General features: G+C 34.5%; 1 protein-coding gene across 1 annotated transcript in view; it reads right to left on the reverse strand.

Annotated features, from left to right (window-relative positions):
• The window catches only part of gabra4 (gamma-aminobutyric acid type A receptor subunit alpha4), a 93,462-nt gene that overhangs the window by 32,865 nt on the left and 44,174 nt on the right, over nucleotides 1-16,423 (reverse strand). The window contains exon 7 of the mRNA XM_056472442.1: nucleotides 14,492-14,644. Coding sequence (XP_056328417.1) covers nucleotides 14,492-14,644 — 153 coding nt within the window. The remainder of the gene's footprint in view (nucleotides 1-14,491; nucleotides 14,645-16,423) is intronic.

Below are 16,423 nucleotides of genomic sequence, written 5' to 3' on the forward strand. Positions count from 1 at the left end.
TACAATTAATAAATGTTTACAATTAGAAGCAGGATTTATTCACAGACTGTTGCCACACAACTGTGTTTAAATCTCTTATAAATGGGATTTTTGCATAATAGGTCCCCTTTAAGTGGCCTTAACTACTATGTACATATAATATCAATCATCTATCTGTTGGTTCTTTGGAAATTGGAAATATATGCTTGAGAGTGCATTTTTATGAATATGCAAAAACGTTCTTAAACATACATTTGACTGCAGATTATAGGTCAAATGAACAGTATGACACCAACAACTTTTGTTCCTTTTTACATTAATAATATTTACAGGGACATATTATAGACAAATAAATGATTATTTTTGTCCAGTTCTTGGTACAACAACAAATAAACACCACGAAGCAATGTGATGCGGTTTACGATTTGTAATTGAATAAATTTTTTTACATAGCTATCTACATATGGACAACTTTTATGCTAAGCTAAGCTAAAAGAGTTCTTCTGAATGGATTCAAACAATAGTAAAACTCTAGGAGACTTGCTTATTTTCAACAAAAGTGTTTCTTTTAGATTCAATGCTGATTTATTTGATTGAAGATTTACTGAATAAAACTAGAAGTTTCAAATAAATTGACCATTCCAGCCCTACTGGTAAATGTCGCTACAGTATGTGAGCATCATACAAAAATGACCCATTTTTTACAGCTTAAATGGACCAAGTAGATAAAAAAAGCTAATCTTTTTTTTTTTAAACCACCACCAAAACTAATTTCCAACTATTTCTTGCTGACAAATCAGCCTTCAGGAATCCAGTCTAAAATTAAACAGTTGAGTTTTATTATTCAGCCAATCTTCAGGTCTGGCAGAGTCTGAACTTTTAGCTTAGCTTACCAATGATATTAGATTCTAGCCGGTGGTGCTATAGGGCTTGGTGCTGGGGAATATTTTCAGGTATTGCTCCAATCATTGCTCCCATTTTAGACATAGTACGACAGCTAATTTTTCTAAATATTACACAAGAATGAAAGTTTAGTTTCTAGCCATATTAACCTAGAAGAGAGCAACTTCTTATTTTCTGTCAATCTTAGTACACGACGCAAGATGTACAGAAGAGTCAAGCTTTAAACAGTAAAAATTAACAAAACTGGTCATATTTGAGTGAGATGCTAATGGTCTAATCCAATTCAATGAGTTATGCTAAGCTAAGCTAAAAGTGCTTCCAAGCCCAGAGTTCTTCTGAATGGATTCAAATAACAGTAAAACTCTAGGGGACTTGCTTATTTTCAACAAAAGTGTTTCTTTTAGATTCAATGCTGATTTATTTAATTGAAGATATACTGTATAAAACTAGAAGTTTCAAATAAATGAACCATTCCAGCCCTACTGGTACATGCCGCTACAGTATGTGAGTGTCCTGCTCTTAACATCATACCAAAAATGACCCATTTTTTACAGCTTAAATGGACCAAGTAGATAAAAAAAGCTCATCTTGTTTTAACCACCACCAAAACTAATTTCCAACTATTTCTTGCTGACAAATCAGAAGCAGAGCCTTCAGGAATCCAGTCTAAATTTAAACAGTTGAGTTTTATTATTCAGCCAATCTTCAGGTCTGGCGGAGTCTGAACTTTTAGCTTAGCTTAGCTTACCAATGATATTAGATTCTAGCCGGTGGTGCTATAGGGCTTGGTGCTAGGGAATATTTTCAGGTATTGCTCCAATCATTGCTCCTATTTCAGCCATGGTACGACAGCAATTTTTTGTAAATATTACACAAGAATGAGAGTTTAGTTTCTAGCCTTATTAACCTAGAAGACAGCAACTTCTCATTTTCTGTCAATCTTAGTACACAACGTAAGATGTACAGAAGAGGCAGAGCTATAAATAGTAAAATTTATCAAAACTGTTTAGATTTTTGAGTGCGATGCTAATGGTCTAATCCAATTCAATGATTTATGCTAAGCTAAAAGTGCTTCCAAGCCCAGAGTTCTTCTGAATGGATTCAAATAACAGTAAAACTCTAGGGGACTTGCTTATTTTCAACAACAGTGTTTCTTTTAGATTCAATGCTGATTTATTTAATTGAAGATATACTGTATAAAACTAGAAGTTTCAATTAAATGGATTATTCCAGCCCTACTGGTACATGCCGCTACAGTATGTGAGTGTCCATCTCCTAACATCATACCAAAAATGACCCATTTTTTTGCAGCTTAAATGGACCAAGTAGATAAAAAAAAGCTAATCTTTTTTTAACCACCACCAAAACTAATTTCCAACTATTTCTTGCTGACAAATCAGAAGCAGAGCCTTCAGGAATCCAGTCTAAAATTAAACAGTTGAGTTTTATTATTCAGCCAATCTTCAGGTCTGGCAGAGTCTGAACTTTTAGCTTAGCTTAGCAATGATATTAGATTCTAACTGGTGGTGCTATAGAGCTTGGTGCTGGGGAATATTTTCAGATATTGCTCCAATCATTGCTCCCATTTCAGCCATGGTACGACAGCAAATTTTTGGAAATATTACACAAGAATACAGTTTAGTTTCTAGCCATATTAGCCTAGATGACAGCAACTTCTCATTTTCTGTCAATGTTAGTACACGACGTAAGATGTACAGAAGAGTAAGAGCTATAAATAGTAAAGTTCATCAAAACTATTTGATTTTTGAGCGAGATGCTAATGGTCTAATCCAATTCAATGATTTATGCTAAGCTAAGCTAAAAGTGCTTCCAATCCCAGAGTTCTTCTGAATGGATTCAAATAACAGTAAAACTCTAGGAGACTTGCTTATTTTCAACAAAAGTGTTTCTTTTAGATTCAATACTGATTTATTTAATTGAAGATATACTGTATAAAACTAGAAGTTTCAAATAAATTGACCATTCCAGCCCTACTGGTAAATGTCGCTACAGTATGTGAACATCATACCAAAAATGACCCATTTTTTCCAGCATAAATGGACCAAGTAGATAAAGAAAGCTAATCTTTTTTTAAACCACCACCAAAACTAATTTCCAACTACTACTTGCTGAGAAAGGTAGCAATCAGAGCCTTCAGGAATCCAGTCTCTTTCTGAAACACACCAGAGCCATGAGAAAGTGAAATATGGAAACCGTCCCAGAACAAATGATTGTGATCTCCTGCTGCGTCCATTTCTGCACACGCGCCGACCATCAAAAACCCACACTGTCATTACCCAGAAACCCCTTCACTAAGCACACTTCCATCTAGGACATGAAAATCCGCTCGCCTGGCCCGGGTCCAAGCGCAGCGCTCTGTTAGTAGCCATCTGAAGGTGGGTCATTGTTACACTTTTTTTTTCCAGTGGAGAATGAGAGCGTTCTATTCTCAGCTTCTCTGTAGTGCCTCAGGTGAAGTGTGCGAGGGAACAGGAGGTGTGTGTGTTTGCGTACTGTATGGAGATGTGCTTTTGTCGTGGTGTTTGCCGCAGACAGATAAGGTCACGGCACATAAGGGCGGTCAGGGCTGATCGGGTGTAAAGTCGTGTCTGTCGGTGGAAATGAGCAGGACGGTTTTAGAGGGATAAAGGAAAGAGAGATTGAAAGAGAGAGGAGCGGTGGGTGGAATGGGAAGACTTTTTTTTCCTTCTGTGCTTTTGGCTGTCCGCTAGCAAAAAGGTGTTCTTGTTTGCATTGTAAGAAGAAAAGAAAGTGTTAAATCTTTTAACTGGACTACCAGCACAAAGTTTGGGAACACTAGGATTTATTGATTATATATATATATATATATATATATATATATATATATATATATATATATATATATATAAGGTCAGAGGAGAATGGCCAGACTGGTTCGAGCTGATAGACAGGCAACAGTAACTCAAATAACCACTCGTTACAACCAAGATATGCAGAAGAGCATCTCTGATGGTGGTGATGATGTAATGGTGTGGGGGATATTTTCTTGGCCTACTTTGGGCCCATTAGTACCAACTGAGCATCGTGCTAACAGCACAGCCTACCTGAGTATTGTTGCTGACCATGTCCATCCCTTTATGACCACAGCGTACCCATCTTCTGATGGCTAATTCCAGCAGGTCATAAAGGGCAAATCATCTCAGACTGGTTTCTTGAACATGACAAAGAGTTTACTGTACTCAAATGGCCTCCACAGTCACCAGAAGCCAATCCAATAGAACACATTTGGGATGTGGTGGAACGAGAGATTCACATTATAAATATGCAGCCGACAAATCTGCAGCAACTGCGTGATGCTATCATGTCAATATGGACCAAAATCTCTGAGGAATATTTCAAGTACCTTGTTGATTCTATGCCACGAAGGATTAAGACAGTTCTGAAGGCAAAAGGGGGTCCAACCCGTTACTAGTAAGGTGTACCTAATAAAGTGGCCTCTGAGTATGTATATATATATATATATATATATATATATATATATATATATATATATATATATATATATATATATATATATATATATATGTGTGTGTGTGTGCGTGTGCGTGTGTGTGTGTTTACAGTTAAATTCAAAATCCTATTTCCCAAATTATGTTAAACACAGCAAGGGATTTTTCACATTATTTCCTACAATAGTTTTTCTTCTTTTTTGTTTTATTTCACCTAGGATGAAAGCAGTTTTTTTAAGGTCAATATTAAGCTATATATATTTTTTTGGTTTTCTACAGAACAAACTACCCCTATACAGTACAATGATTTGCCTAATTACACTAACTTGCCTAATGAACCTAGTTAAGCCTTTAAATGTCACTTTATGCTGAATACTAGTATCTTGAAAAATATAAAAATATTATAAATATTAAAATTAAATAAATATTAAGTAAAATATTATGTTCTGTCATCATGGCAAAGATAAAAAAAAAATAGGTTATTAGAAATTAGTTTGAAACTATTATGTTTAGAAATGGGTTGAAAAAATATTTCTGTTAAATAGAAATTGGGGAAAAATATACAGAGGGGCTAAAAATTCAGGGGGGTTAATAATTCATCAACTGTATATGTTTGTGAAGTTTAATTGAAGAATAATGTCAGTTTTCTATGCAAATATATTTTCAAATGTAATTTATTCCCTAGGATGCAAAGCTGAATTTTCAGCATCATTACCCCAGGCTTCAGAGTCACATTCTAATACTATGATTTACATCTCTATTTTGATTAATTATTATTGGTGATTGATGATGATGATGATGATGATTATTATTCTGGTGAATATTTGTGACACATTTTTCTTTCCAGGACTCTGAACAGAAAGTTCAAAACAACAGCATTTATTTGAAATCAAATTGTTTGTAGTATTTTAGATCTCTTTACTGTCACACTTGATCAAGTGAATGTGTCCTTGATGGAAAATTTGTTTTAATTTTTAATGACAATATATAATAGATTCCATCCGCACAATTAAGCCATTGGGCTCCTTTTAACATTGATCATAAAATCTTTTTTTTATTCACTAATTATTTATTACTAGCTATTTATTATAAAACTAGATATTAAAGTTTGAGGACAAACTTTATGGTGGCTTGAAAAGCCGAGTCTGAATTAGCATGTTACTAGCATGAATTAGCAAGTAACTAGCATGATTCTAACATAAATTAGCATGTAACTAGCATGATTCTAGCATAAATTAGCATGTTACTAGCATGATTCTAGCATGAATTAGCATAATTCTAGCATGAATTAGCATGTTACTAGCATGTTTCTAGCATGAATTAGCATGTTACTAGCATGTTTCTAGCATGATTTAGCATGTTATTAGCATGATTCTAGCATAAATTAGCATGTTTCTAACATGAATTAGCATGTTATTAGCATGATTCTAGCATGAATTAGCATGTTACTAGCATGATTCTAGCATGAATTAGCATGTTACTAGCATGTTTCTAGCATGAATTAGCAGGTTACTAGCATGATTCTAGCATGAATTAGCATGTTACTAGCATGATTCTAGCATGAATTAGCATGTTTCTAGCATGAATTAGCATGTTATTAGCATGATTCTAGCATGAATTAGCATGTTACTAGCAGGATTCTAGCATGAATTAGCATGTTACTAGCATGTTTCTAGCATGAATTAGCATGTTACTAGCATGATTCTATTATGAATTAACATGTTACTAGCATGATTCTAGCATGAATTAGCATGTTATTAGCATAATTTCTAGCATGAATTAGCATGTTACTAGCATGATTCTAGCATGAATTAGCATGTTACTAGCATGATTCTAGCATGGATTAGCATGTAACTAGCTTGATTCTAGCATGAATTACATGTTACTAGCATGTTTCTAGCATGAATTAGCATGTTATTAGCATGATTCTAGCATGAATTAGCATGTTACTAGCATGATTCTAGCATGAATTAGCATGTTACTAGCATGATTCTAGCATGAATTAGCATGATTCTAGCATGAATTAGCATGTTACTAGCATGTTTCTAGCATTAATTAGCATGTTACTAGCATGTTTCTAGCATGAATTAGCATGTTATTAGCATGATTCTAGCATGAATTAGCATGTTTCTAGCATGAATTAGCATGTTATTAGCATGATTCTAGCATGAATTAGCATGTTACTAGCATGATTCTAGCATGAATTAGCATGTTACTAGCATGTTTCTAGCATGAATTAGCATGTTACTAGCATGATTCTAGCATGAATTAGCATGTTACTAGCATGATTCTATCATGAATTACCATGTTACTAGCATGATTCTAGCATGAATTAGCATGTTACTAGCATGATTCTAGCATGAATTAGCATGTTGTTAGCATGATTCTAGCATGAATTAGCATGTTTCTAGCATGAATTAGCATGTTACTAGCATGTTTCTAGCATGAATTAGCATGTTACTAGCATGATTCTATCATGAATTACCATGTTACTAGCATGATTCTAGCATGAATTAGCATGTTACTAGCATGATTCTAGCATGAATTAGCATGTTGTTAGCATGATTCTAGCATGAATTAGCATGTTTCTAGCATGAATTAGCATGTAACTAGCATGATTCTAGCATTAATTAGCATGTAACTAGCATGTTACTAGCATGATTCTAGCATGAGTCAGCTTGTTTCTAGCATGAATTAGCATGTTGTTAGCATGATTCTAGCATGAATTAGCATGTTACTAGCATGACTAGCATGTCACTATCGTGTTACTAGCACCTTTCTAGCAAGATTAGCATGTCAGTAGGATGTTAAAACTGTTAGCGTGTGTTAGAATAGCTAGTCACAGTCTCTGGGACAGTTGCTAGGGTGCTGAAATTGGTTGCTAGGGAGTGGCTAGTAAGTTTAAAGGTAATCAGTGATTGGCTGCTGGCTAGACTGAGTTGAATGAGGCCAGACTCTAGTCTGTAGGACAGTCTGATGCAGAGTTATGAGCTCACAAAGGTTGATCCAATGTTAAGTCAATGGGAGTCTTTTACAATGGAAGTCTATGGGACAGTTGCTAGGGTGCTGTAAGTGGTTGCTAGGGAGTGGCTAGTAAGTTAAAAAGTCATCAGTTATTGGCTGCTGGCTAGACTGAGTTAAATGAGTCCAGTTAGAAGTCTGTAGGACAGTCTGATGCAGAGTTATGAGCTCAAAAAGTTTGACCCAATGTTAAGTCAATGGGACTTTTGGGATTTTTCTGGGTCGTTTTTCGGAAAACCCAAGGTCGGATCAGTTAGAAAAGATATAGCAACCCGAGTCAGACCAGTTTGAAGGTTTGACGAAAGTTTGAAGTATGTAGCTTGAAAGGCCTAGGAGGAGATACACTTAGAAATTAGTCTCAGAAGAAGAAGAAGAAGAAGAAGAAGAAGAAGAAGAAGAAGAATAATAATAAGTTTAAGATAGATAACAGTATGCTGGCTTTTCAAGCCACCATAATTATATATATATATATATATATATATATATATATATATATATAAATACATACATATATATAAATACATACATATATATACATATACACACATATACACACATATATATATATCTACATACACACTTTTAAATGCAAGTAAAGTGTCTACTTAAATTTTTCAAATGACTTGTGATAATTATGACAAAAGTTATTGACTTATGAATTATTGACTCGTGTGACTTATTTGGAGCATTTTAAAAATATATTTAATATACATAATAATTCAAAAATGTAGTATATTTATTAATATAAAATATAGACAATATAATTAACATTTAGGGTCTTTTCCAACATTTACAAGCAATTTATCTGTTATTAATTAAAGAGCACCTATTTTTCAAGTTTTTTCAACATTTAATATAAGTGTTTTGTGTTTCCAGAATGTGTCTGTAAAGTTTCAGCTTAAAACAGCATCAGATTCCTTATAATACCTTTTTAAATCTGGGAAATTTGAGCTGCTAAGACATTGTAGCTGTTTTTGTTGCCTGTGCCTTTAATGCAAATGAGCTAGTTCTCTTCTCCCCACCTACCATTCCCACGTGCGTGTCAGAGCCGTAGTCTTCACGTTGATAAACAGCACAGTCAGAGACAAGAATGAAGCAGACCTCCCTTACTACGGTAAGAACTTTACCAACTGTTATTTGATATTTGTTGTGGAGTTATTAAAGCCTTTCTGCAATGATGAGTCACACACAATGTTGTTATAAAGTTCGCGGTGGTATACACATTTAGCTTTGCACTGTTTTTGCAAGGTAAATGTGACAGGATACATGATAATATTCACTGCTGTATGGACATCCATTATGTTAATGCACAAAATAAATCTGATTTCAGTCCATGAACCGGGATTGAAGCGTCTTCTTTTATAAATGTAATGATACTATGCGACTGTGGTGTTGAATTATGTAGCAAGTCCTTATTACAAACATGCACCGTTTTAAAAACGTTTTAAACTTGCTAAACTTAATCTTGATCACAATTTATGATTATTGATGATCACAGAGAGCTCAACAGATCTTTTAATCCCAGTTGCTTTATGCACGTCCTGTCTCCTTGATATGATTATATGTGTTAATATGGAGACATGTTAATACGCGGCTGTCAATCAGTTCGGTGGCTGGGCCTCAAAACGGGAGGGATTTGGATCCTATTTTAAGATCAGGAAATGTAAAAAGGAGACATGGGCCCATTCCCAATTCTATTTTTGTACCCCTACCCCTTCCCCTTGGCCCTTACAACCGAGGGTTAAGGGGAAGGGCTTCAAAATTTACCCCTAAGAATTGGGACAGCACCTGCACACGTCATCATATGTCCTCGCAATCTCTTGCTTCATATGAGATCGACGATCGCGAATGCTGTAGTTATTGCAGTTGTGCTATTTTTTGGTATTTATCTTCAGGAAATCACTGAAGGCATATATTATGTTATCATAAGGATCTAATGTGGCAATAAGATTGTAACTGTACTGTATATTTACACAGTGGCCATATTCATCTATGTAAACACACCAAAAACAACATTAACATTATAGCAGACGCTGTAAAAAGCTCATTCCCAGCCACTAGACTTTTCTGACAGGGTATTGCAGTGTCATCGAGTGTCAGAATGTTGTGGGACTGCTATACTGAAGTTATTATTAGGGATTATAGATCGCGAAATTTAGCAGTTTTTATTTTAGCTTTTTTTTTTAAAGCATGATGGTAAAACACGAACGCGGTTATGAATATTTTAAAACGTGTTTGTTGGAAAAATTCATAATAATGACAAAAAAATACTAATTTGTGGATCTCCTTGCGTCCAGGTGCAGCTGTGGCTGGTGTATTCTGGGAAATTCTTCTTACCCCTTGGTTTCGAGTGTGGTCCTGAAAAATCTTCGTCTGAAGGGGTGTATACCCCTTGCCCTAAGCCCTACACCTTCAAGCTAAAGAGAATTGGGACACCACTACCTCTTCAAAACGAGGGGTAGGGGGACGGGCTAAGGGGTAGAATTGGGATTGGGCCATGATGTGTTTCTATCACTATGATCTTCTATCTGTCCAAACAACTTACAAAAGTTGATTTTCATCATAGGTGCCCTTTAAATTTAATTTAGTCTATTTCCTAAACACCATTTTGTTCCCTGTGTACTAAACAAATCAATCAACACGTCAAGTAAGATTGACATTCTTACTAAAAATTCAGCTTTTGCCTTGAGTTAAAGAGCTGTATTATGTAAGTGCTACACAGCTATATAAAACAAACAATCAATCATCTTTAGACAATACAACACTGTGCTGCTTTAAAAAAGTATGTGTTACTCATTTTAAAAAGTGTGCACTCGCTGACATTTTGGATTTACTTGATCCCTAAAGCCCACAAAAAAACAAACAAACACACACTCTCTCGTATTCATAATGCCGGGTCTGGCCAATTACCTCATGATACGATACACACGGTGACACATGTTATGATTCAGTAGTTTGTGATGCATCGCGGCATTATAATTGGATCAGGGCTCCAAACTAACACTTTAACACGAAACAGAAAAATCCTCTTCAGATGGACGGATACATGCTTATCTGGCTTCACACTTATTCTGGGTTACTAATTAATTTGCGGTTGTCAAGATGGGAGATTTCACGTTGTAAACGGGTCAGAGACGAAAAGGGGTTTTCAAGCAACAAAACAATACAAATGGGATGCAGCCTAATTTCCAGCTTTATATTACTAAGTGTCCTGTTTAACACTGAAACTACCGGAAATCTACAGTAGTCAGCATATTAAAAAGTTACTCAAAGTACCGCAATACGTAGTAACATCCACAAATGTTAGTTAAAACTGTACTGTGCAAATAGGAAGCCCTATGTTAACAGTGTCCAAAAGCGCCATTGACTAGAAATTCCTTATTTACGTTTTCCATACTGTCTTGTCTTTTCTGATTTGGGGTTGTAGTACTAATAGAGATATTACACTTCAGAATATGCAAAACAGTGGTAACTACTTGTATAAAAAGTTAAAGAAAAGTAAATATACAGTAGTAAGTATAGAGTATGTCCTGATTAACACTGGAACTACTGGAAATCTACAGTAGTTAACATTAAAAAGTTCCTCAAAGCTGTCTTTATAGTTTAATTTATGATTTTGTTGTATTTATTATTATTTGTTGCAAAAATATACAACCCCAAATCAGAAAATTAGGATCGTATGGAAAATGCAAATAATAAAAATAGTAGTGATTAGAATTTACTTTGACTTGTATTTCATTGGCGACAGTACAACAAACATCATTTAATGTGTAAGGAGCAGTTTAGGGTTAGTAATCTGGTAAATTGGTTAAATAATGATGCGATTTGACACAGGTGATGTCACCAGGTGATTGTAATTATGATTTGATACAATAGCAGCATCCAAGAAAGGTCTAGTCCTTTATGAGCAAAGATGGGTTTGGGATCACAGGTTTGACAGGAAATACATGAGAAAATTATTGAAATGCTTAAAAACAATGTTCCTCAAAGAAAGATATGAAGACATTTGGATATTTCACCTTCAACAGTGCATAACATCATTAAAAGATTCAAGAAATCTGGTGGAATTTCAGTGTGTAAAAGACAAGTGTGCAAGACTAAGCTGAACAACTGTGATCTCCAATCCCTTAGGCAGCACTGCATCAAGAATACTTATTCATCTTAATCCTCCACCTGGGCTCAGAACTATGTTGGCAAACCTTTGTCTAGTTCCACAGTGCTAGTTAAAACTGCACCGTGTCAAAAGGAAGCCCTATGTTAACAGTGTCCAAAAGCACCGTTGACTAGAAATCACTTCTTTCTTTCTTTTTATTTGCGTTTTCCATACTGTCCCAACTTTTCTGATTTGGGGTTGTAGTACTAATAGAGATATTACACTTCAGATTAAAAAAAACAGTGGAAACTAATTACCTCAAAAATTAAAGAAAACCAAATATGCAGTAGTAAGTATAGAGCATGTCCTGATTAACACTGGAACTAATGAAAATCTACAATAGTCAACATTTTAAAAAGTTATTGAAAGTTGTCTTCATGATTTTACTCAGCATTATGTTGTATTTATTATCATTTGCTGCAAAAATATAGTACTAATAGGGATATTACACTTCAGAATACTGAAAACTAATTTCATAAAAAGTGAAGGAAAAGTAAACATACAGTAGTAAGTATAGAATTTGCCCTGCTTAACACTGGAACTACCGGAAATCTACAGTAGTCTATATATTTAAAAGGTTTCTTAAAATTGACTTTATGATATTGTTCATCATTATGATGTATTTATTATTATTTGTTGCAAAACTATAGTACAAATAGAGATATTAAACTTCAGGATATTCAAAACAGTGAAGAATAATTACATCAAAAGTGAAAGAAAAGTAAATATACAGTAGCAAGTATAGAATATGTCCTGCTTCAGAAATCTACAGTAGTCAATATTTGAATCAAAATGGTTCCTCAAAGTTGTCCTAAGACAATGATGGTGACACAACTTTGATGAAAGTTATTGATCCAAACATAATAATAATAATAATAATAATAATAATAATAATAATAATAATAATAATAATAATTCAAACATTATAATATCTAAAATTGCCGTTTTGTCAGTTAATATAAGACATAATTAAAGACACAGGAATAAATAGTGGACACAGAAATGGATGCAGTCAATTCGACTGTTATGTCCATTCAAGACAGGAACACTCAGAATTCTTTTGTCTTTTGTAAGTTTAATAAAATATCAATGTTAGAATGAAATATATTTCATTTAGGAAACGTCAGAGTGCTGTTATATGGGTTTTATTTTTAAGCCTCAGTAGTTCTAGTGTTAATTTGATCTTTTACCATAATTTAGAGAAGACACACACACTAAATATATATTGTTCAGTAAATAAATAAATAAACAGTCATTTTAAATTGTTTTATTTTTGCCGCTGTACTACAGATCACTCGGTTTAACCCATTTTATACATTTAAAATATAACAGAATTTAATATTAGGACTAATTATTTCTTTATATACAGTATAAATTTAAGAAAACACAGATCAGAATATGTCATTTAGTTTTTTCATCTTCTTTCTTTTCATAACTGTGCCATGAATAACTATATATTATTATTTCACTAATATTTAGACATTTTGAAGTTATTTGAAGCATTAAAGTAGACACTTTTCTTGCATTTTAGATGCTTTCTATGGACATAAAGTGACTAATAATTTATTCAATTTGGAAACAAAAATGAGATTGCTTCAGCCTTGGAACTGAACATAACTTACTTTTGTATTGAATTAAATTGAATCATTAATGAACTGGCTCTCAGAAACTTGATGTTCTGAACTTGCTTCACACTGACGAAACCTTGTACCATATTCTTCTATCATTGCATGTTTAGTCCTGTAAAACTTCTAGGGGGGGAGGGGGGATAGGGGGACTTTGCAAACCTTTTAAGAAATGTTAATAATTTTTTAATAAATCTCTTATGCTCATTAGGATTTGTTTGTTATCATTCGCTGGATAAAAAAATAGTACAAATTGAGATTACACGATACGTTCAGAATACTCAAAGCTAATTTGGATTGAAGAATGGATTAAAAAAAATGGTAAAACTCAACTCTTACTCCATAGGGGACTTGTAAAATGAGCCTATTTCCCCCCCAAAAAAGTGTAATGTTTCTTTAAGCACCCCATTATATTACAATACACATTACTGTGTTATATACAATCTTATATTTACAATCTTTGTAAATTACACACTATTTGTAATATGAATTGTATTTTACTGTAGAACAGTTATGCAGTGTGTTACCGTATTTTAAAGTTGGATTGTGAAGATTACTGTATATTTGTCTCAGTCACCAAATAGAGTACCCACCAGACACACTAGAGGGCAACATAAACATCCAACCTGATCTCACAAGGAAACGTAACTATTTTAAGTTTTGTGGCGAATTGATGTCGTACAACTGAACTTGTACGAAAATGTACTATTTTTAAAAAGGAGGCATGGCACCCAACCCCACCTCTAAACTGTCTTTGGGGATAAGCAAATCATACCAAATTGTATGAATGAGATTGTAGGAACTCATATGAATTAGCCACTAAATCAAAACATTATGAATTGACAGGGGATTGTGTTCAGGTGTGAGGTGCTGAAGATTATGGGAAGTGTAGTCCGGTTCAGTGGCAGGTGTGATGTGGTGACCGTGATAATATTTTACAGTAAAGTTATACATGCAATTCTGCAAATACATATACAGCAATATAAATGGTGCTTTATGCAATGTAAATATAGTATGTTTGCTGTAATTAATTTACAGCAAGTTACTGTCGAATTGTTGCCAGTTACTGTAGATTCTGCAAGAAACTGTTAACAGTTAGCACTAGAATCCGACTGATGATAACCCACTTTCACATTTAGCATTTTCCTGGGGTTAAAAAGCCATTATGCTATGGTATATCAGAACAAAAACAAAAAAGCATGAAGTATGAGAAATGAAGGCAGGGAGATACGACAGCTCCTTTCTCCATATTTGCATGAAAATGGTGTTGGCGGCTCAGAAGAGGGAAACGGTGCAGAAGATTTGAGAGTAACACATACCAAAGACAGTTCTGGCGGGCACGGATTCCTTATTTATCCAGAACGACACTTGCGAAAGGATTACAGTCATGATGCAGGGGATGTACGTCTGAATCATGAAGTAGCCCATTTTCCGTTTCAAGTGGAAGTAGACCGTCATTACCACATATTCACCTGAAAGAGAAGAAACAGGAAAGGGTAACTTGAAGCTTATTAGCTTGAAAGTGGACAAAAAAGTATTGCTCAAATTGACAAATTGCTCAAATTGACAAATCCTTTTGTGATGTTCAGGGCTGTTTTTGCCCCATTGACTTCTATTATAATGATGTTTTTTGATTGCAAAATCCTTGACACCATATAATCATGCATTCTTGATTGTTGAGGGTTTTCCCTGTTGGGAAGAGGTAAAATGCGTCATTTTTACTGTTGATCATCAGTTTGCAGCATTAACCCTTTAGATAGACCTGTGCAAAAACATTTTATATAGAGTTCTATGGAGAGCAAGTAGAGCATCATTACCACATATTCACCAGAAAGAGAAGGAACAGGAATGGGAAGTGCCTTATTATCCTGAAAGCGGATTTAAAAACCCTTGTGTATTGTTCAAACTGACTACCCTTTCATTATGTTCAGGGCTGTTTTTGTCCCATTGACTTCCATTATAATGATGTTTTTTGATTTATTTCAAAGCCCCTTCACACCATATAATCATGCATTCTTGATTGTTGGTGGAAGAGGTAAAAAGTGTAATTTTTACTGTTGATCATCAGTTGGCAAGATTAACCCTTTAGATAGACCTGTGTAAAAAACGTTTTTGGCTTTTAAATGGCGTTCTATGGAGTGGATGTAGACATTCGTTCCCACATATTCACCTGAAAGAAAAGGAAAGGAAACGAGAAGTGCCTTATTAGCCTGAAAGAGGAGAAGAAAAAAAACATGTGTGCTGTTCAAATTGACTACCCTTTCATTATGTTCAGGGAGGTTTCTTGCCCCATTGACTTCTACTATAATGACTTTTTTTTGTAGCGTTTTTGACACCATATATTCATGCATTCTTAAATATCACTGGTTTTCCCAGGTCAAACGTGTCATTTTTACTGTTGATTATCAGTTGGCACTATTAACCTTATAGATAGGCCAGTGCAAAAAAAAAAAACATGTCTGGCTTTTGTATGGAGTTCTATGGAGTGGAAGTAGACCGTCAATACCACATTTTCACCTGAAAGAAAAGTAGGAGAAACAGGAAGTGCCTAATTAGCCTGAAAGCAGACAAAAACTTTGTTTACTGTTTAAGTTGGCTTGACACCATATAATCATGCATTCTTGATTGTTGAGGGTTTTCCCTGTTGAGAAGAGGTAAAATGTGGCATTTTTACTGTTGATCATCAGTTTGCAGCATTAACCCTTTACATAGACTTGTGTAAAAACACTTTATATAAAGTTCTATGGAGTGGATGTAGACCGTCATTCCCACATATTCATCTGAAAGAGAAGGAACAGGAACGGAAAGTGCCTAATTAGCCTGAAAGTGGATAAAAAAACACTTGTGTACTGTTCAAATGGACTACCTTTTCGTTATGTTGGGGGCTGTTTTTGCCCCATTGACTTCCATTATAATGACATTTTTGATTGCTAACTATTGACACTATATAATCATGCATTCTTGATTGTTGAGAGTTTTCCCTGTTGAGAAGAGGTAAAATGTGTCATTTTTATTGTTGATCATAAGTTGACCGTTTTAACCCGTTAGATAGGCCTGTGTAAAAAGTTTTATAATGGAGTTCTATGGAGTGGAAGTAGATCGTCATTCCCACATATTCACCTGAAAGAGAAGGAATGGGAACAGGATATGCCTTAGCCTGAAAGCAGAAAAAAACCTTGTGTGCTGCTCAAATTGACAACCCTTTCATTATGTTCAGGGCTGTTTTTGCCCCATTGACTTCCATTTGAATG

Source organism: Danio aesculapii, chromosome 14 (assembly GCF_903798145.1).
Source record: "Danio aesculapii chromosome 14, fDanAes4.1, whole genome shotgun sequence".
NCBI lineage: Eukaryota > Metazoa > Chordata > Actinopteri > Cypriniformes > Danionidae > Danio > Danio aesculapii.